The sequence below is a fragment of the Pelobates fuscus genome, chromosome 1, assembly GCF_036172605.1.
Source record: "Pelobates fuscus isolate aPelFus1 chromosome 1, aPelFus1.pri, whole genome shotgun sequence".
In the NCBI taxonomy this organism is placed as follows: Eukaryota; Metazoa; Chordata; class Amphibia; order Anura; family Pelobatidae; genus Pelobates; species Pelobates fuscus.
In genome coordinates this window covers 372940719-372964086 of record NC_086317.1, presented here as the reverse complement: position 1 = coordinate 372964086, position 23368 = coordinate 372940719, and the positions used below count along the sequence as shown (strand labels likewise).

The window sequence follows — 23368 nt, the reverse complement described above, 5'->3', positions numbered from 1 at the left end:
GTTCAGCAAAGTCTCTCTAATATAGCAGTACCCACCATGTACAGGTTTTATGGTATTTTCAACTGTGGAGTTTGTGACTAAGTGGCTACTACAAAAGACAGGACATATCCCATTTGTAATACCTTGGGTTGTCTACTTTTGCAAATGGTATACTATCAGGGGGGTAATTTTATTCCTGGGCTACCATACAGTCTCAAAGGCAACATAACCAGTCTGGCAAATTTCAATGTGTATAAACTAAAAAAATGTAATGTGCTAAATTTGACCCTGTAACTTTCCAAAACACTATAAAACCTGTACTTGGGGGGTGCTATTTAACCCGTGAGACATCGCTCAATACAAATATGTGCATTTTATTGCAGTAACCGCTAACCGTATTATGACATTCACAGTTAAAATGCCACGCAGAACTAAAAAAAAATATGCATCGGTTAGTGCCCATAGGCTTAGTAGCGCTGTGCTGCGTTTACAGTAGACATTAGGCTCCTCTGGACATGTAGTTAGCTGGTATGGATCCATCTGTAGCGTGCCTCTATGTTGGCTTAGTGCCATAGCTGGGTGGGACGGCCTGGGTCACTTGTTAAATGTGCAGAAAAAGGGCTGCCTAGCACACACCAGAGTAAGGGTGGGGGGGATAACTGAACCCGGTAAGCTAATTGGCAGCATACGGAGCCAGTGGAAAAGGGTTTTTGCATCATTATAGGGAACTTTGAAAACTCTTACAAACTGCAACCGATAAAGAGAGAGAGAGAAGGGGAACATGTTCATCTGCAGCATTTTCGGGGTAATTTCTGCGACAGTCCAAGTTGGACGAGGTGCCTCCTGTGCCGTCAGTGTTGGTAGGCCAAGCGATTGAAGGAAGGTCGGTATCTCAGAGGCGTGTGATAGCTTGTACGTCTTGCCCACTTCACTTTGACAACCTGTAGTCGGTGTGGGCCCCACTTGTAAGGAATGGTTTGCTCGCGGAGTAGCTGGGTAACCTACCGGAAGGACTGCCTTCACATTACGGTGTGTCTTGAGAAGTCTCTGTATAGCGCCAATTGAGCTCCTTCAAATGGCACTGTGGTGGAGCCTCTTGTGGCCCCCATGAGTATACCCCGGTCAGAGTCTCGTACAAATTAACCTGATTCAGCCCCTACCCCCCCTACATTTCCTAAACCACCAATTACAGCTTATACCCTCCACTACAGCCCCTGTCCCCCTACTACAACCCTGTCCCCTTATTCAGCCCCTGTCTACTGGTTTTAAAAGTGTAATGTTTGGGTGTATGTGTGTGTGTATATGAGTATGTCTGTGTGTGTGCGCGCGCGTCAGTATGCCTGTGTGTGTGTGTCAGTATATCTGTCTGTCTGAGTCAGTATGCCTGTAACAGTGTGTGTGTGTGTGTGTGTGTGTGTGTGTGTGTGTTTTTAGTGTGTGCCAAATCAGCAAGTGTGTGTGTGTGTGCCTGTCATTGAGTGTCTGTTTAGGTGACTGCCCCTCCCCCCCCCCTCCTTTCAATCACATGGGAAAGGTGTTTTTACTCTCATCTTGGTGCAATGGGCCACTTGACTGGTTTTGCCCCCTAGGCCTAAGGCTGCCAGCCCTCCCCTGAGCTCTGGTTTCCTAGCTCCCCTTTTTTTTTTTTTTTTTTTTTTTTTTTTTGAGCTCATAATGTGTTTGCAGTGTATGGACTGTGGTGACTAAATATTTTGCTAATTGCCATATTGTAATGTACTTGTCATTAAACCAAATAATAAGCATCTGAATACATTAGGAGCTGAACTTGTTTTCATTCTTCAAATCACTGAGTCTGTGAGCAGGTGTTTTATACGTATTCTGTTATTGAAAAACCTGCACCTGCGACTATGTTGCATTGGGGATTCTGCTAGAGAGATTAGATGGGAAAAGTCAGGTTGTGTGTCTCTGTGTATATCTGTCTTTCTCTGCTAATTATGCATGCTTTTAGTTTTGCTTTGTGTTGTTTTTAATTATAAAATCCACAATTCTGTATTTGTTTTTTTATTGATTTTAAATTAAAGTATTGTACTTCCAATTGAAATATGGTAGGTAGGACAAACATTCCATATTTTCTTAAAGGAACACTCCAAGCATCATAACTACTTGAGTATTGATGTAGTGGTTATGGTTCGAGGAGTGCCCTATTCCCTCCCAGTGTAAGTAGTCTCTATCACTGCAGACTGCAAACACCCTGCATTGTGGAGAGCTCCCTGCACTTGGCAGTGGAAAACACTCTTAACACCCTCAGCCAGTGAGCTGACTTTGCATACATTGCAGCACTTAGCTCAAGGTAACTAATGAAATAATGTACCTAGTAAATCGGCAAAACCAGCCATTCATGTATTCCTAGCAGGGCTTAAAATGTCTAATTACGCTACTAGCGAGAGTTAAAAACTACTCACCGCAAGCCTTGAGGCCCATGGCATACTAACCAGCGATACCTTTCTACTTGCCACAGATGACTTGTTACTCACCAGTACTACCCAGGGCTCCTAGTATGCATTACTCCCGGCGTCTTGTACTGCCAGCTACTAGAGGTGCTTCTGCGGCAATGACGACATGACGCGGAAGCCCCTGTAGGAAAAAAAAATTCTATGGGGAAGCTTGGATGTTCTAGCTACGCATGCACATATGGTCCCCAATGCTTCTCTGTGAGTAGAATTGCTTTTGACCATTGTGGAAGAAAGCTATGCCTCCTCTGTGACATTGCGGGAGGAGGAGAGGAATCCGCACTAAGAGAGCATAGGCACTGGAGAAAGGTGAGTTAAAAAAAAATGTAGGTGCTTCCTTACGCTTTAGTGTTCCAATAACCCCTTAACCCCTTAAGGACCAAACTTCTGAGATAAAAGGGAATAATGACATGTCACACGTCACGTGTCCTTAAGGGGTTAAGGACCAAACTTCTGGAATAAAAGGGAATCATGACGTGTCAGACATGTCATGTGTCCTTAAGGGGTTAATCCTCCTCATTTTACTTTAAGTACTTTGCAGTTCAGGACTCCAGTAAGTGCTTATCTCTTGAGGTGACAGTTTAGGTAGCACTCAAAAATGGCACTGTTACTGTCTGGGGACTTTGCAAAGGGGGGTTAGGGGCAGGTAAAAGTGAGTTTTACTTATCTGATCCTGTCCTTCTTGGCACTGTCCTCTTCTTCCGGCGGTTCGTCTTCACCAGGAGCCGACATCACTGCTGTACTCTCAATGATACTGAAGAGTACAGCATTGAGGTCTATGGAGGGGATCCTTCATAGACAGTCAATTCCCTGCAGCCATCACTGGTTGACCCGTTTAGACGGTGGTAGCTCCGCCAAGTGTCAGGTGGAGGAAATATACTGAGACAAGGCAGGGACTACTTTGTCTTTATATATCTCTTGATTGGGTTGGAATTTCAGTGAAATTTCAACACAGTGAAAATAAGTATAATTAATACTCGTTTTTCAGGGTTTGATGATAGTGCCACTTTAATGTTTTCTCCCTGGTGGTTTTGCATGGGCTGCTTCTTGGGGAACTGCATCAGAATTCCCTGTTCTCCAGTTGTAAAGCATGCCAGAAGCCTGTGTTCCATTCATCTCTGCTGCTTAGTCCATCTGGGTATCGGAAATACCAATTATAGGATCAGTGGCTACAGGGCAGATAAGACAATTCAGCAACAGTACTATACATCAGTCACCATTAAGGAACCAGGACTATGTTTCTGTCTACATTTTGCAAGAAAATCATACTGTGATGTTTTTGGATCCTTGCAGTCCACATAAAAGGATCCAAAATGTGTCTTGCCTACAGCCTCAGCAGGAGCAAATTAAAACAAATATATTGTTCATTAACTCAGAAGATTTTTCAAAAGATCACAGACTGCTTTGAAATGCCAGTGATAGACCTTGTGACATCAAAAGAAAAGTTACAGAAATGTGTCAATTTGCAAAATAGACAAACCACGTGTTCTGCATGTATTCTCATTCACTTGGAACTTTCTCATTGTATATCTTTTTTTCCAATAGCTCTTATTCCAAAAAATATGATGGATCGAATATCTGTTTAGGGAGCCATTCTGTTTTGTCCAAAAAGACCTAAATGCAACCAAAAGAGGAAGAAATCTGACCGTTTTCTGTCGGAAAGTAGCATTTTAAAAGCAAGGTTTGGTCACAGAAGTTGTAGACATTATTTTAGGCCAAGAAGAAATACACATTCCATTTACCTCGGAATATGGAATAAACTTATCAAGAGATGGTTTTACCAACTTTCCTCACAGTATCCTTACTATCCTCTTAAGGCAGCGGTTTCCAAACTGTGTGCCGGGGAAACATTACTGCTCAACAAGGACCCGCGATCCTTTAGGTCCGCGACCGGGCCGCTTTAATGTCGGCCGGCTGGGAGGAAGTGACAGCCTGTCACTTCCTCCCAGCATCCTGCAGGGAGACAGTACAGGAGGGAGAGGAGGCAGCCGCAGTGTGAGAGGAGCATGAAGAGCTCCAGACCCCTCACTCCCACAAGCAGCAGGACTCCAAGCCACCATCCTGGCACATAAGGTAAGCTAACAGTAGGGTGGCTGGAGATATTAAAAAAATAAATAAAAAAATAATAATAATAATAATCTTTTAGGTGTGTATATATGTCATGGTGCTTCTGTGTCTGAGCAGACATCTGTGTATGTGTACCTGTGTGTCAGGGTGTGTGTCTGTGTCATGGTGTGGGCATGTATCAATGTTTGTGTGTGTATCGGTGCATGTGTGTCTGTGTCGGTATGTATCTAAGTTTGTGTGTGTGTATATGTATATATATATATATATGTGTGTGTGTGTGTGTATCTGTCGGTGTCTATATGAATTTGTGTGTATTTGTTGGTGTATTTATATGTATCTGTGTCTGTGATAGTGTATGTGCATACATCCAAGCAGTCAAACACCAGCACGACATACAAGCACACTCCTGCAATCTAACACAAATATGACATACAAACACACCCCTTCACTCAAACACAAATGTTCATCCACATTTAAAAATTAACATTACATTCAGATACACCCCTGCAATCAAACGCAAACATTACATACAAACACACCCCAGTATTAAAACACAAATGTATACAAGCATCCCTTCAAACACCAGCACTTTACATTACACTAGAACGCCAGTAAATGCCGCAGCGTTGTACAGATATACAACCTAGTAATTTTGAAGAACGTCTTGAACCTAAAAGGTTTGGGAACCACTGTCTTAAAGGGACACTCCAGGCACCCAGACCACTTCTGCCCATTAGGGTAGTCTGGGTGCCAACTCCCACCACCCTTACCCCTGCAAGCGTAATTATTGCAGTTTTTATAAACTGCAATAATTACATTGCAGGGTTAAGTCCTCCTTTTGTGGCTGTCTGTCAGATAGCTACTTGAGGGACTTCCGTATTCTTAGAACCCAAAAGTTTTTTAAACGACGCTGGACGTCCTCACGCTCTGCATGAGGACCTCCAGCGTCGCCGGAATCCCCATAGGAAAGTATTGAATAATGCTTTCCTATGGGGAGTTCTAATGCGCGCACGGCCATTGCTGTGCATGCGCATTTGGTCTCCCTCGTCTGGCGGAGGCAGAGCCTAACCCAGCGCCGAGGGACATCGACGCTGGATTCTGATAAGTCACTGAAGGGATTTTAACCCCTTCAGCAACAAGGGAAAATATCACTTGGATGTGATGTGAAGTGGGCACTTAGGCTTAATTAGACCTTACATATGACTATAGGATATCTGAACATCTTTTGATTTTCCTCTGAAAATAATGAAAAGGAGTAAAAGCTTCAGCAGTATCACTCTCACTTTGGATTGCAGAAACACTCTATCTTTAAGGTTTTATAAGGTCTTCTGTGTTGCATTGAGAAAAGGATCCATAACCCCACTGTCCTCTCTGTCATTAAACCTATGGAAAAAAGGACATTTACAGTGAGTGGAATTTTGTTTTTATTTCTTAAGCTAGCATGGATATAGGCTTAGCACCCTCCCTTAGGAATGCTTCATTTGAATCTGCTCAAGGAATTTGAAATGCTCCAGGTTAAAAAACCTAGTTCTTAGGATATGACACAATAAAACAGAAAATAGATGGAATTTTGTATTCAATGTAGGTTGGTTTTATGAAGAACATTCCGTTGAAGACAGATCTTATGCCCTTAAGGCATTAGCATTCTCGGCATAACTGAGATAGAAACAGAATGTTATTGAAAATCTCACCGATGAAAGAAATTGTCTGTGAGAATATCTATTCTTATGGATGGCAGTAAATAAAGCTCTGATGTGCCGGGAACACATGCCTTAATTGCTTGCACTGTTTGACAGAAGAACAGGCTTAGTAGCATAACTAATTAGTTTAGGGCACAGTAGTTTCTAATTAGTCAGAATATGTGGTGGCCTGCATGCAACTCGGGGTTTAGGTGGGGCATTTCTTGTATATCTCGCATCTGGATATATGGAAATTAAACCTTTTTTTATTAGAATGATAGTTAAAACAATGAGTAAGAATAACAATTAGCTGTTGCTCCTTTGTGTGACAGGTGACAGTCTGCGTTCAAAAATCTAGATGATGTTCTATTTCTACAACTCCCAATCAAAGCCCAGGAATCCAATGCTGAAATAGGATTTTTGTTTCCAAGAATATTTTATATATGCCAGGAGGCTAACTGTCTATTCATATATTTTATTTATTGGAAGTATCAATTGTTTTATTCTTGAAACATCGCAGACGCAAGTCCACTGCTATGCATATTCTTTATTCTTGACAGACCTGGATTTCTCTTGATCTTTTATGTTATTTTATTTTAAAAGTTTTTTTTAGTTTAGGTGTGTACAGTATAAAATCAAAGGATACATTCGTGAATCCGAAGTATAAACCAATAATTTATTCAGAAACAAAAATACTTGGATCAGTATTCCTGTCCTTCTGTTGTATTTTAAAGGCGTATGTAAGAGTTTATGACCCAAGTTTGAGTTCTCTGTCACCACCCTGAAATTCATAGTGTGCTTTTTTGTATTGTGTAAAAAATCAGTCAACTCTAACTAGTGTTTCTTCACCCCACCCCACCCCAGCTTTGTGTTTTTTCTTACCTACCTCACCACCTTTTGTCTATCCTTACCCCACCTATCCCCTTGTCTTACTTTGCAATTTCACTTCATATGTGTCTGATGTGTGTGTCAGTGTTATATATCGTAGGAGGCAAGTACAGTCAGTCTCCATATTGTTCAAGTCAAATGCAGTCAGTGTTCAAAATGACCAGTTTTAAAAAAAACGTTAAAATTTTTTTTTTATTCTTTATTTTTCAGTGCAGAGCATAAACAATGCAGTGGTAGACAGTAGGTAGAATATATGCAGTATAAGTATGAGATGGTTTACATTGGGTTCATGCACCATTTTTATTTTTGACAGGTTTGTGTAAGCCTAGGCAGCTAGTGTGTCACCCTTTGTATAGAGGGTGTGCGAGTGTGTGGTGTTCTCGTGCTGTCCTAAGGGTGATGTCTCACTATGCTGAGGGTGCAGGTAGAGGGTCACTGAGCTGGAGACTCAGCATGTGTGCTTGCTTGCGTTTGTGCTGTGAGGCAGCGATGAGGGCATAGAGTGTGGGCAGTGATGGTTGGTGTCCATTGTGGCGGCTGAATAAGTGTGGGTGTTCGTGAGGTGCCTTGTCACGGTCTATGCGCTGGGTGTAGTTACTCCTGACCGAGGGAGTAGCGGGGGAGGGGATGGTGTGTGAAGGGTTTAGAGATTACCCCTGAATATGTGAGTGTGTGTGTGTGTGTAGGGGGGGGGGGGGGGAGGGAGTGGGTTATCATTCCCTGTTGCGGGAAAGTTGGTGTTGTAGATGTGTCCCCAACCTTGGGTTATGTGCCATGTTGCTAGCATTTGTCCTATCAATCGTGGTGAATAAAATATAAGGGGGAGGGAGAGAGAGGGGAAGCATATAGGTATGAGTTATCTGAACCTATAGTCCTGAACACACAGTCCCTTGGGAGACTTGGAACAGTTGGGCAGGGTGAGTGGGTTCCCGGCCGGGTTTCCGGTGCCTTATGTCGGATCATTTCTTGAGCTTGTTCCTGGTCCCGTCGTTCATGTGCTCTCTGTCCTCTGGACGAACAGTGCCGCATGTGCAGAGTCCCAAGTGGAGGCACTCGGTGTGCTGGCCGGCAAGTGCGCCAGGCCCAGTGCTGTCAGGAATGGCGATGTGTCTTCTATCGAGATAAGCGTGTGCAGGCTTCCATTTCGGGTTACTGTCAGGGATCCGCTTATTCCCCACCTGTAGCTTATGTTTGCTGAGCGAAGCTGGCTTGTCACTGGATGAAATGTTTTGCGCCATAGAAGGGTTGCCTTTGTTAAGTCTTGGTAAAACGTTAGAGAAGCCTCTTCGAAGTGTATAGGTGTTTTGCCTTTGATTGCCGACATGATTTATATTTTGGCGTGAGCTGTGAGACATCGGAGTATGACGTCTCTTGTCACCGTGGTCAATGCTCCTGCGGGTCCAGGTAGGCGGTAAGTCCCCTCAACCGTCAGTTTTTTGGCCACAGCATGAGGTAGGATGGAGGCCAGTAAGCGCCTGACATAGTGAAGTAGTTTGTCCGCGGGGGACTGCCATTGGGATGCCCCTTATTTTTATGTTAGTGCGGCGATAGCGGTCCTCCATGGCCGTCACTTGTGCGGATATTGCTCTTTGTTGGGACTAGACCTGCTGTACTGAGTTCTGGAGCTCTGTCATGTGTGTTTGTATTTCCGAGATGTCTCTTTCAGAGGCCTGTACTCTGTCTGTGATGGCTTTCATGTAATTTTTGATGGGAGCGGGTTCTGTCGCTAGTATTTTCTGATAATCTGCCAATAAGACTTTCAGATCGTGTCTAGTCGTCGGTGGGGGCTTCAGGCGGTATTGGTTGTGTGGCCACCGGGTGTTCGGGCAGTGTTTGCTCGTTTGGGTAGGTATGGGTAGTTGGCCGAAGGGTTTCTGCGGGAGCGGGTTTGGGCTGTGCAGGCTTTTGTAACATTGTGCCAATGTCCCTGCTGTCGTTTTATGCGATTTTTGCTCGGAGGAGCTAGCAAGCATGGCGTCTGTTCAGGCTGGTGGTCAAGCTCCTCCCCCAAAACTTTACATTTTATGTTGCACATCTGGACATGCTTGAAAACAGCTACAAACTGCTCTCGGATAAAAAAAAAAATAGGGAGTAGTCAGACACTTCATTAAACAGTTGCCACCACGAAAGGTCATTTGGATCAAGCCAGTAGGATTTTCTAAAGGTTTGACATCACTTGTTTTATGATTGTCTACTTTTGTAGAATTGTATGTAAAATTCTCCTATGCTAGTTATGATTTGTTTCTGTGCATAATTTGTTGCTTTGGCATTGGGGGAGAGATCTACAGATATCCTAGAACTACCAGTAACGAGCCCCTTCTTTATTAGGATCTTCGTCTATTGTCTTACTCGTGTTGAGTTAAAGGATGCTTATGAATGAAACCACAAACCAGGTGCACAGACCCAATTTAGTGTAAATCTTTTTGGGGAAATTAAAAAAAGAAAATAGAAAATATTCAGTTTTATAGAAGAGTATTTTGTTTGTTTTAAATATTTGAATGCATAGTTTTTAGTCTTTGATGTATATGTGGAATTGAATCTTTCCTGGTCCGTAAAGGTTTCGAATAGAAGCAGAGAAAGTGGAAAACATCTTGGTAATCCACATGTTCATGGACTTGCTTCACTGTTCCTATATGCAGTGTGTTTCCAGACTGAAAACAAATCGGTGATCCGTGAAGTGAAGACCTGCAACCTCCTGGGTGTGTGGAATGTTGTAGATCGTTATGGATACGTATACGGAAAATGTCTTGGTTGCTTCAGTACTTAGATCTAAACTTTCATTGCTGGTGTTAAAAATATTGTTGGTTTTACTGTGACTTTGGGTTTATATGGCGATGACTTTATTTCACACAAGTATGTTTGTCCGTCCCTAGTGTGTCACCTGCGTCATTGTTTGCCCTCTCTGGTAGCTGTTGGTTTATGAATTCCTTCAGTGTTGGTGAAAGCATTCCTTGGTTACTTGATGTTCTCACATTTGATAAACATGAATTTCAGTAGTTTTGATTTGCTAGGGTCCAATTTACATGTGGTTGTAGTGCCAGTATGCATGGGCTTTATTGCATTATGGAAATTGAGTTATAGGACTGCCTAACTGCTGTGGGTAGAAATCCAGTGCACCTCCTCCCCAGAAAGTTATCTAAACCAAAGGTCCTCTATATGTTAGAAACCATATGTCCCTTTTTGTGCTATTTTCTTTACAGGATGAAGCATAATGAAAAGTATGAATTTGCTTGATTTTATTACGAATGAGGCCTAATTAAAAAAAATTGTTTTCGTACGATGCGGTCATCTACTTAAAGGAACACTAAAGTCACCGAGAGCACTCACTGAAGTGGCCTGAGTGCAGTGGTCCTGTATGTTTAATCCTTCAAGCTAAAGCATTGCCATTTTGTCTGACTGCCATTAGAGGTGCTTCCACTGCACTGACACAGTAAAATTTGTGTTTGTGATGCTGCAGCTCATAGGAAAGCATTGGATGCACGTGTGGCATGCACCACACATGCTAATCAGGTCCATAATGCTTCTTTATAAGTACTTTAAAGTGATATGCTAGGCATCATAACAACATTAGCATATTGAAGGAGTTAAAGGACCACTCTAGGCACCCAGACTGTGGTGGAATCTCGGTAAAAATAAATTTAGTAGGCCGAGATTACCACGTGGCATGTGTACGTGCATATGCTGACGTATCGATCAGTTGGTTGCACGAGGCAAGATACGATCAGTAGTATACGGAGCATGTGCAAGAATACAGGATGTAGTATTCCCCTCCTCCATTGTGCTGGACAAGCCATGCGGTCAAGCAGGAAGTTAATTCTTATTTGTATTGATTGGTCAAGAGAATGTGCGGGTGGAGCTTAATATGGGAGGAGTTATGTGCCTATATAAGGAGCCTGCACTATTGTCCGGGGCTCAGAACTTGCTGTATTTTGGTGACATTAGTCCCTCTGAGTCCCGATCGGTGATCCAATAAAGAATCTCTTCCTTCCTGAAGAAACCTGTGTCCATCTCTCTGTGCTTCGCTTCCGTCAGTTTCTCCGGTATCAAGACCACTTCAGCTTAATGAAGTGGTCTGGGTGCCAGGTCCAGCTAGGGTTAGAAACTGCTATGTTTATTAATGGGTTAAGCCTTCCCCCCAAATCCTCTAGTGGCTGTCTCATTGACAGCCGCTAGAGGCGCTTGCGTGATTCTCACTGTGAAAATCACAGTGAGAGCACGCAAGCGTCCATAGGAAAGCATTGTAAATGCTTTCCTATGCGGCCGGCTGAATGCGCGCGCAACTCTTGCCGCGTGTGCGCATTCAGCCGACGGGGCAGAACGGAGGAGGATCTGAGGCAGAGATCTCCCCGCCCAGCGCTGGAAAAAGGTACGTTTTACCCCTTTTTCCCTTTCCAGAGCCGGGCGGGAGGGGGACCCTGAGAGTGGAGGCACCCTCAGGGCACTATAGTGCCAGGAAAATGAGTATGTTTTCCTGGCACTATAGTGGTCCTTTAAGTTACTAAGACCATGTACCTGCAGGCAGTCATTTGACATATTATGAAATTGTAAAAACAAAGAGAACGTTATCTGCACTCTGGCCTAACTCCCTATGTACATTTAAACAAAATGGAGGCTCTTTTTAGTTTTATTCCAATGGCCATTTGAATATATAAGCTCACCTGCCACGTCAAGGCAAGCCTCAACACTAGCCATTAGATATGCTGATATCAGCCAAGAATCTCCAGTGAGACAGAAAGGGGTATTTTATATACCTATTCACATTTAACCCTTTATAGGGCTTCTACACATACAATAAACGTTGCTGGTATCAGACAAAGTGTAAACATCTCTAATGAGACATGAAGGGGTGTTTTATAAACCCCTACATACTTATTAACCCTGAATAGAGCTACAACACATACGAATCACCTTGCTGGTATCAGCTCTGTTGAGACAGGAAGGGGTGCTGCCCCTAAATACCCCTTCCTGTCTCACTGGAGATTTATATCAGCATATCTAATGGCTAGTGTAGGACTCACCTTTTGAGGCTTGCCTTGATGTGGCAGGTGAGCTTATATACTCAAATGGCCATTGGAATAAAACTAAAGAGCCTCCATTTTGTTTAAATGTACATAGGGAATTAGGCCAGAGTGCAGGTAACGTTCTCTTTGTTTTTACTATGTATTTTGAGCTGTTGGAACTGCTGTAAGCGCTGTGCTTTTTTTTTGTGTTTGTACATTATGAAATTGGTTCACAGTTCTACAAAGCCCATACAAAACCCATCAATCAGAGAAGCAGAAATGGCACTGCCTGGCTTGCATACCAACTCATACCAATGAGGTGGTATGTCAGCATACACATAGATGGTCATGCAGGCGTTATTCCCCTGGAGTAACTTCTTGCAAATCCAAAGACTGCACCTGTCTCTCTGATTGCCCACCCAACACCAATCAACACAGGGACAGGGATAGTTTTTGGACTTGCAAGTACTTTAAAGCCACTGTTTGTCAGCATGTTGTGCATCCCTAGAGAGGAAAAGTGTAAGTCCCAGCTCTTTGATTGATGTGACTTTAAAGTGGATCTTGCAAAGATATTTGCATATTACTAAGGATTGATGTCTGAATTCCACAGCCATCGGTTGTGACAGCTGCACGGATTAGACAAAAGTTGATGGCAGAACTCCGCCTTTTGCCAACTTTTGTCAACCTCAGATTAATCTCAAGACAAAGTAGAGTCCCTACTTTGCTTTATGATCTCTCTGGATTACATTAGAATTTCAGTGAAATTTTAATGTAGTCTTGGCCAGTATTTCATAAAGATTATATTATAGTGACAGAGCCACTTTAAAGCATAACTCTGCTCTAGAATTTATTGTTATACAAAACCCTGGACTGTGTCTTGGCACCCTAACTAATTTATTAAGCTGATATATTACTTTACAAAGAACACTCCAACCACCATATCCACTACAGCCCGCTTGATGCCTTACTGCGGGAAATGTCAAGAGCATTTCAGGCACTATAACCACTACATTGCTTGGGTTGTTCCTTTAGTTTTGTTTTCTGAAATTCAGGCCTATTTTGGCATTTTAGAGAGACACTCAAGTACAAACAAATCACTACTTAGTCTTTACACCACAATGAAAACCTGTATGCACTTAATTATGCATTTCGTAATTGGGGTATATCTAAAACAGCTAGCAAAAGCCGCTTCAGATCTTGTCTGCAGCCTTTGCAATGCCCAGACTTTTTGTGGATGTCCAATCATAGACTTTAAAATGAAGCTCAATGAGAAGTACCGTATATATACTCGAGTATAAGCCGAGGCCCCTAATTTTACCCCAAAAAACTGGGAAAACTTATTGACTCGAGTTTAAGACTAGGGTGGGAAATGCAGCAGCTACTGGTAAATTTCTAAATAAAATTAGATCCTAAAAAAAATATATTAATTGAATATTTATTTACAGTGTGTGTATAATGAATGCAGTGTGTGCGTATGAGTGCAGTGTGTGTGCGTATGAGAGCAGTGTGTGTGTGTGTATGAGAATGCAGTGTGTGTGTGTGTGTGTTGCAGAGCCTTGGTGGGGGGTGGGCAATTTTATTATTATTTTTTTTATTATTATTTCTTATTATTATTTTTATTTAATTTAATTATTTTTGTATTATATATTTTTTTTCGTCCCCCCTCCCTGCTTGATATATGGCAGGGAGGGGGGCTCTCCTTCCCTGGTGGTCCAGTGGCATTGGTAGTTCAGTGGGGGAGAGGGGGGCTGGCAGAGCTGTAACTTACCTCTCCTGCAGCTCCTGTCAGCTCTCTCCTCCTCCGCGCCGGTCCGTGCAGCTCTTCTGTCAGCTCCCACTGTAGCGGCTCTCGCGAGATTTACACTGGGAGCTGACCGAGGTGCTGAACGGACCGGCACGGAGGAGGAGAGAGCTGACAGGAGCTGCAGGAGAGGTAAGTTACAGCTCTGCCAGCCCCCAGTCTGTATTATGGCAATGCAAATTGCCATAATACAGACTATTGACTTGAGCATAAGCCGAGTTGGGGGTTTTCAGCACAAAAAATGTGCTGAAAAACTCTGCTTATACTCGAGTATATACGGTAATTGCAAAGCTGGTGCTCTGGGCAATTGTTGCCTCTTGACTAAAGAACCAGGAAGTAACAGGACTGGTCGTCTGATTGACTAGGTTAATTTATAAAATTGCCAATATTCTATTCTATTTGTAAAATGAAAAAAAAAACAGGACATACCCTTTGTGTGTGGAGTTCCATTTTGTTCCTGTGCATATAGTATGCAGGGAGTCTTTCATCAGATTGGCCCATAATGTGATCGAAGTTAATATGGTTTGTCACAGTAATGGAGAGTTACAGTTGAAAATTGTCTCTTGCTGAAACTTGAGCCAGATTGGAATTACAATTTCGAGTTAAATTGCAGTATGTGTTAGTGACAACCTTGTCTATACCGCAAGCCTTAATTGAAATTGTGACCTACAAGACAGCAGAATTGTAGAGACACACACATATACAGGCATACATTTTATTTTCTTTGTCAAAATGGTTACTTTTTTTTTCTTCAGTTATCTTTTTCAATAATTAAGTGAATTAGAAAGATAACTGAACTCACTATGGCACTTTTTTTTCAATATAATGAACTAGGTCTAGATTCTAGATCATGGGTTGTGCATTACTGTGAAATATCTTGGAGATTGGTAAATACATAAATAAAACTACTAATGCAATTAAATTCTACCTTCAGCTAGCTCAGAGAAAGGCAGAAGTATATATTAAATTGCAAACAAGCATGTCTCCGTTTCATCAAGTCCTTGCTGTAGATTGGAGCCCGTATTACTTGCTACAAAGAGCTTTTTGTTGTAGGGTCTACAGGGCTCCCGAGGAAGTGGTGGTTGTACTTGTGATTCTCTGCATACTTCTCTAAATAGTGACCTTTTGCAAAGCGACTTCTGAGAAGGCTACACTTGCATGTATAAATGTTTCCACGGCAGCACGCCTTGAAAACAAGTGCCATAGTGAGATCTGTATCAATGATTGTAATTGTAATGGCTATCCTTTTATATAAGAACTGACCAGTTTAACTGGTGGGGAGTAGGTGCTGTCTTATACTTGATGGCACTTAAATACATTGGACGTGCCAGGCTGTGTGTAGAACAATATCTCCGTTTTATTACTTTGCCTGATGGTAATTGAATCTTAAATAAAGTTAGGGGCAACACACGTGGGCAATATTTGCACAGAGATTGTCTTTTATTAAGTAAAACAAACACAGAGAGCTGTACAAATTAATTTAACCATTTGTTGAATGGAAACTGAGGATTGCTTGCGCAGACCTCTGCTACATAATGTATGTTGGTCTTATTGGTTCTGTGGTCCACATGTCTACATCCCATTAAATGCAGACTATTCCTATGTACCTCACGAGAAACATAAAGAAGCAAGTGCCATAATATTGTATTACCAGGTCTGTGAGAGATATTAGACTTTCATTGTTGTTCAGTATCTGTGTAATGTGCCAATTAGCCGTAAGCCTTAGAGATGACAACTGTCCAATGTTGATAAATAGCTCAGTATATCGTACAGCGAATATATAGAATGTGTGTGATTTTATTTATTTCCTGGCTCCATGATTTTCTGTCTGAACATGCACTTGGTGATGCATGGGGACATCTATATTGCTCCACTGGACTGTAAAGCATATTATTACTCAAGATATAAGGCATATTATCTTTACATAAGTTTTTGCATATTGTTTTCTGTTTTGAATTTTTTTAAAAAAAATTTGGGGGGGTGGTCGGGTTACCTCTGCACTACTTTTTATTAGGAGTTGTTTTATTTGATGATTTATTGTTAATGAGATTATTTTGCGCTAGAATCTTCTTAAATCCTAAAATAGAATTAAAGCTTGGTCACCTTTTTTTTTTTTTTTAAATCTTTATTTTTGCATTGACATAATGTGTGGCATAAGTCACATTGGGTCTGCGCAGAGGCCCGTCTATAGTGCGTTGGAACAGGATATCTTTTTACAGAATGAAAGACATGGTTAGGTAAATTGTACATCTTGTCGAGCATAACAGAATGGCAATGGTACAGCGTTTCAGCATTTTAAGTATTAAGCTGTGACAGTATGTCTTCGCAAAGGCCTATCAACAGTGTACCCAAGCTTGATTGTTTTTTACAGAAAGGACGTGTAGATTAGGTCATATGTACATGTCTAGCATTTCGGTTCTACAGTGGCACAAGACGTCAACGTATTTACGTTTATATACACATAGAAAAAAACATAATTTTAAACATTAACAGTAACTATGTTGCACTTCAGTCGCGTTTTTCTCGTCTTTGCGCATGTGTGTGTGTGAGAGATGTATACGTTCCCTTTGAACTTAGTTCGTAGGTATTGTATTGGTCTAATGCGGTTGCTATATTCTTTAGCCCCTTCAACCCTGGGCCCCCTCCCCCTCTTTGTCCCTCTACCCCTGGGTGCCGCCCACCGGCAGCCCCCGTGCGCGCCCTTACTGTCAAGACTCCTGGGGTTGCTGTTAGTTCCCCCCAGACCTTTCTATGGTACCCACACTTCAGGAGTGAGCCTGGTCACCTTTTGATGATAATTGTAATAAAGGCTTGTTAGTGGTATCATGGGCTGCAAATATAGCTCTTTCTAAATAGAAACAAATGCTGAGTACACGATCTGGCCCAATAATGCACTTTCACTAACTCCAGTGGCAGCAGGTATCAAGCTGCGTACACATGGTGCTTTTTGAATGTCCTTCTCCAGGGATCAGCCTCCAAGTTTAAGAAACAGATACTATATATATATTTTTTTTAATTCTCATGTTCTTTTCTGTGGGATAACTTGCTTTTTCTATTTGCAATACAAGCCATGATTCCTCCCAGTGCAAACACTCAACACTCAACACCCCCCCCCCCACCCTCATGGCCCCCCTCCCGCCGGGCTGAAGGGGGAAGAAGGGGTTAATATTTTAACTTTCTCCAGCACATTCAGCCAGTCCATAGGAAAGCATTCTCAATGCTTTACTATGGATGCTGGCGTCTTCTCACTGTGAAAATCACAGTGAGAAGCGCGGAAGCGCCTCTAGCGGCTGTCAGTGAGACAGCCACTAGAGGCTGGATTAACCCTAAAGTAAACATAGCAGTTTCTCTGCAACTGCTGTGTTTACAGCAGGCAGGGTTAACCCTAGATGGACCTGGCACCCAGACCACTTCATTAAGCTGAAGTGGTCTGGGTGCCTATAGTGGTCCTTTAATGGCTTACAATGTTCATAGATTTGTTTTCTGTTATTACTCTCAATGAGCATTCGCTTTGGAGTTAATTCTGACTTTGGAATGGAGATTCAGTACGTGGTCCGTTATCTAAGGCAAATCATTTTGCTTTAGGACTGTGTTATTACTTGTGTTCCCTTTAGATTGGTTTATATTTAAACCCCCATTCACCGGCAGTATGGCTAATGTGAAAGTAGTGTTTTACAGACTTCGTAATAGTATACTTTCTCTGTATGGCAGTTTGTGCTTGAATGTACTATTAAACTGACTTTTGTGCTTCACCCATTCTAGATTGAGATAAAAATGAAGAAAACAGAGGCAATGTGGTGGGAAAAATTAGAGGGACAGGAGCAGTCTCTTCTGAAACACTTTACCGCAGGTAAGCAGTTACTGTAAAAAGCATTTTGAAATAACAGGATCTGGTTTTTACTACTCTAATAAGAGCAAATGTGGTGGTGGTGGTGGTGGGAGTTGCAAGTAATTGAAAAGCAAGAATGTGAAAAAATATATATGCTTCAGCTCTTCATAACAAAGCCACACTTTGACTGTAGAAAATGTTTAAAAACCCTTCTTTTATTAAAATTAAATAGAAGGAAAAACATGCAGAATAGTAAAAAAAAAAAAAAAAAATCAGAGCAGGATACTTAATTATAGACTCAATGGATTTTAAAATGTTTGCTCTGGTTGCCGTGATTGATTTTTCAAACTCTGGAGATGTCAATATGGGATTATTTTTTTAATTTTATTTTACAAAACCCATGCACACTGCTAGTGTTCATTTACCTTCAACTGTTCAACTATGAGGATATCTCTAAACAGACAGCACAGATTATAATTTATATTTATTTTCTAATCCGTCATATCTCTAGAATGAGGTCTTCCTTGTCCCAACTGTGGAAGGTGGGTGTCAACGGATTTAAATAAAAGGTAAAAGCAAGGTGTGCTTAAAGAGCCAGAAACAGCAGGTGCAGTGCCTTATGCATTGTCCCACAACTCTAGTAACCGATCCAATAAAGCAAAAACTGAGTAGTGGGCTTCCCCAAGTTTAGAATATAGGAAAGTATGAATGATATACTGAACAGTGCAAAGATGGTGGTACCAATCACGTAAATGAGCAAATATCAAAACCTGATACAATAGAAATGTAAATACCAATACTGATTTTGTCTCCTATGTGGTAACACTTTTTTTTTTTTTTTATAAATAGTAGTAGATTACTGTAAGATTTATTTTTTTATTTTTTTCTGAAACATGCAGTTCTAATCAAGAATTTGTTTGTCAGATTCCTTGCATAAATACCCATCATCCTCACATTATACCAAGAACTGGGATAAACTTGTGGTTGAAATCAAAGAAGAGGAGAAAAATGAAAAAGTTGAAGGGGATGCCGCTTTAAACAAACTCTTCCAGCAGATTTACACCGATGGAAATGATGAAGTAAAGCGGGCAATGAACAAGTCCTTTGTAAGTGAAAGATATTTCATTTAAACTGGTGTATAAAAATCCAAACACAAGACCAACAGAAAGAACAAGTGAAATAAAGTTTCAAATTAAAAAAAGGCGAAAGCACACAAGAGTCATCATTTAGTCCAAAATAAATGGTCCAATACTTATACATCTATCAAAATATACAGACTTGTATACGTCTGTCTAAAATCTTTTTTAAACCTTCAGCCTTTTCTGAGTGTTCACCCATTCCGGTGCAATGCAATTGTTTGTTGTCTACAGAAAATATAAATCGTTGTCATTGCTTTTTCTATCAAGTTTCCATAAATTGCTTTTTTCACCCTACAGTTTTCTATAAAAACATGTTTGTTTCTTTTTCATTAATGTCTTGCCTGCACTGTTTAATCGCTCCTACTACAGCTTATTGAAGTGGTCAGGGCTGGACTGGGGCAAGAATCGGGCCCTGGCATTTAAACTGGCTCTGTTACTTTTGGGGTCTTTGCAAATGTCACAAAGATAAGTAACACAGTGACAGATCTGGAGTGGGTGCTGTGGGCACGAGGTGCAGGAAAAGGTAAGTTTGACTTACCTCAAGCTTTCCTTTGATGATGTCGCCATCTTCATCCTGCTGTACTTTTCAGCTCGTCTCATGGCACTTCATTTACCAGGAGCCTCCATAGATTGATGTTGAAATCTGCAGCTTTCAGCATTGACGACTGCTGAGGTTGGACAAAAGTTGATGGCGGAGCTCTGCCTTTTTGTCAAATTTTGTCAACCTGCGACTTATCATTAGACAAAATAGTGACTGGTATCTTGTTTTAAAATTCTGTTATTCCAGTAACAAAAATGTTATATGTGAGTGTAATTGTAGCATATGATTGGTAGACATGAGTGATATTTTTTCCTTACATACAGATAAAACAAACCTATGTAGCAAGTACTTAGTGCAGGCCTGCAGATAAATAATCTCTTTGTCTTTTGGAATATCCAAAATATCCTACACCTATTTTATACCTATTTTATTTTTCTGAAAAACTGTGAAAGAAAACCATTTATTAATAATACTCATTATTGTTTCTTACATCATCCACTAGACTTTTAGCCCAGATGCCCACCTATAAATTATGCATGTGTTAAGCAGTTCTTTTTTTATTTTGGATTGAATTTGCAGTAGACTTTGAAAATACATATTAAACTCTCATGAGAGTTTAAAAGCTGACTATTATGCTAGGGGGCTTGCTTCCATGAATAGTAAATTTAGAAATAGGTGAATAGACTAGGGAATTTTATTCACCTGGTTTTAAACTGACAACTAATGTGCTACTGCTTAATAACCAGACTGATCTGTCTGTCTATCTGGAAGTTGCTGAATGGGTCTAAATATTGATTAGAAAATTATATATGAAAATGGCAGGTCGTATTTACAAAGTTATACATTTGTTTTATGATCCCTTTGTGTCAGATTTCTTTTTGATCACATTTTAACACACAGAATCCTAAGGTAGTTTTAAAAGAAGAGCGAAAGAAAATGTAAAATTATGTCCGCTTTGTAAAATGGGTGTAAATTAATGTTGTGCTTGAAATACCGTTTTACCCATGACTGCAATTTCACCAGCTTCTAGACTGAAAAATAACATATGCAGGAATGAAATTAACATAATCTTTCTTTGCAATAAAATCCTGCAAGATCTGTTTCCTGAAAAAAATTTAACTAATAGCCATTTAAAAGTGTTTTTCTTTTAACAGGTCTTTATAGAAATTTGCTAAATTAAAAAATGTTAGCTAACAATATTCCCTCTGATTTAAGTCTAAGTATTACATGGGTAGTTTACATCCAACTGTATTCATTATGGTGCCAAGAGTGTCCTGGTACCATACAGGAATAAGTAGTCAAATAGTTTTTGAATTCTTTGATACTCTCCTCTCCTGAGAATCCTGGGTGTCTATTCCTGCTGTTCCCTCTTCACAGTATATTTAAACATTTTTTGTTGTTGCCAATACTCTCAGCCAGTGAAGTTTGTCCATTGCCATTGGGTGATTTCAACTTGACTAGAAATGTATTCATAACTTTGTACGGTATAACATGCTTCACTTTATTTAAACAGTCCTATATCGTGCTTATTAAATGTGTACACTAACTATGAGCAAAGAGAGCACTTTTCATATATATATTTTTTTCTCTTTGTAAGGGACTGGGCAAGAAACACAAGGAGAAAACAAATTTCATTTATCCTTTTAAAGCAAAATTTCATACAGATTTCTATTTTCATAGAACCTTTCTAATAACAAATCTGTCTCTTACTTCTACTGTTTTTCATTGTAGAGGTGCACATCCTATTGGGCAGGTTGTTATTAGTATATCTCCTGTTAAAGGAACACTCTAGGCACCATAATCACTTAATCTTCCACCGCCATTCCATTATTCAGTGTTAAACTATTTTCAAACTGTTTGATACTGAATGAGAGTCCCCAGCCACTAGCAGCACGTCCCCCACTGCAGAGACACTTTGCCATATTAATAACAAGTCCTACTGTGATTGATAAATCTGGGCATCAAAAGGAAGTCTGCTTTCTCTCCCAGATGTCTCATGTGAAGGCTGAATATAATGGCTTGTTAATATATTATAATATTTGATTTATTTTAGTCATTTATATCTAGTTCTAATATTTATCTGCGTTTTATTTAACAGATTGTCATGGAAGATTGCTATTGCACTAAAACTGAATATCCCTTGCTTTGTTTTTTTGTAGATGGAGTCTGGAGGAACCGTGCTAAGCACCAACTGGACAGATGTGGGCAAAAGGAAAGTGGACGTAAATCCTCCTGATGATATGGAATGGAAGAAATTCTAATGTACGTCTTGGGAGTGCACACTATCTGAGATCTGCATTGTCTGCTGTTCAGCCTTACATGTCCTTACAACTATTGTGTGCTTTCAGAGCCATTTCTTTAATCAGAATGCCATCATTCATTGCTCTTAATAAATGTTGCTAAGTATTGAATCTGAAGTCTACCATATCTACTATTTTGCTGTGAGAAGCAGCCAGCCTAGTACTGTGTACAATAATGTTTAATGTCCACAATACCAGCTATTTTATTAGGGGAGTGGGGGTAATGTTAATCACATTTGGCAAGCTGCTGTAAATCTCTCACATGGCCTACTGTTTTCACTTTTATGAATTGCAAAATATAAATCTAAATTTCTTTTTCAAAAAAGTGTTGTTGTTTATTACTTGTGCTCAGTTTGTGTTGTATGTTTATCGCTAATTCCAGTACAGATTTTCACATTAGCAGTTTGTAATTTATACATTAGCAATGCGAATTCATGTCCTGTTTCATTTGCACATTAAGTTGAAAACACTGACTGCTGATTGACGTGAACGGAAATGGGTTGCTCATTTCATATCACTCTTACGTTTGTCAAAAAATAGACTTGATGAATTGGACAGGTATAATCAGGAGAACACAGACTTTGGAAGGGGCTCATTTCTTGCTAGATGACTTGGTAGAAATGTAAGATGTAATATTTAAAGTTACTTTGCCTGCAATTTAAAAAAATATATAATAAAATAGCAGAACATTAGAAACTTGGAATGTACAGCTAATTCATGTATGTAGAATATGGCAGCGGTTTTGTGCATATTGCTGTTTAGGGATACCTCGAAGATAACCGTTCAGTGCATTTACACTTTTAATCGGTATAAAACCTCTGCATGCCATCATATATTTCTTTGTATTTCAGTTAGGTTCTAAAACATTATTCTACAAGCAGAATACCATTCTATCATATACAGTATGTGTGGCAAAAATATATAACGAATATAAGAAACACATTCTATGTAAATCAAAATCCAGAAATGGGATTACATTTTATTCCTACAAATACCACCAACAAGTAATTACACTTGTATGAAACGTGTACAGTACATATCTTTACAAGCTGCTATTTATTATGAAATGTTTAATACTGTATTTCCTCTAAAGAAGATTGGGTTGCCCTGCGCACATGAGCTTACATTCTAAAGAAACTTGGAAAAACTAGTCTGAGTTCTGAAAATGGGTTTTCGACACTCAAAATTTGACATAAAAATGACTTTTTCGCTGCAGCAAGATGGTGGATGTGAAAGATTTATTCAATCTTAGAGTATTTGAAGGCCTGTTTGTTTTATGCAGACACTTGCTCATCTTGGACATTGACTTCCTCTTTTCATATTGTGCTTCACATAGTAATGTGTGATAAATTTGATGTTCAGGAAACCACTGCTATTTACCATGCTAGGCCCGAGACTCTTGTTTTGTTGGTTTTTGCCTGCTATTTATATGACAATTAATAACCTTGTACATAAAGAAATCGGCTGATTATTCTTCTACCTTGTTATTGCTGAATTAGACCCTGCACAGTACCCTGAGCTGATGTATTGAAATGATTTCCAAGCTAATGTAAAATTACTTTATTCATTTAGCTTGTTATTTTCCATACAGTGGAACCTTTTTGCCTTCAATTCTGTTGCTGTGACAAAGTAATATGTACACTGTGTTCTATGTTTGAAGGTGTATTATGAAAT

General features: G+C 40.3%; 1 protein-coding gene across 4 annotated transcripts in view; it reads left to right on the top strand.

Moving 5' to 3' along the window:
- The window catches only part of SUGT1 (SGT1 homolog, MIS12 kinetochore complex assembly cochaperone), an 83983-nt gene extending 61652 nt beyond the window's left edge, over positions 1-22331 (top strand). For all 4 annotated transcript variants that reach the window (XM_063425954.1, XM_063425957.1, XM_063425956.1 and 1 more), the window contains exons 12-14: positions 17648-17735; positions 18639-18820; positions 21554-22331. In XM_063425954.1, the coding sequence (XP_063282024.1) occupies positions 17648-17735; positions 18639-18820; positions 21554-21655 (372 nt within the window). In that variant the 3' untranslated portion in view covers positions 21656-22331. The remainder of the gene's footprint in view (positions 1-17647; positions 17736-18638; positions 18821-21553) is intronic.
- Positions 22332-23368: the final 1037 nt, after the last annotated feature.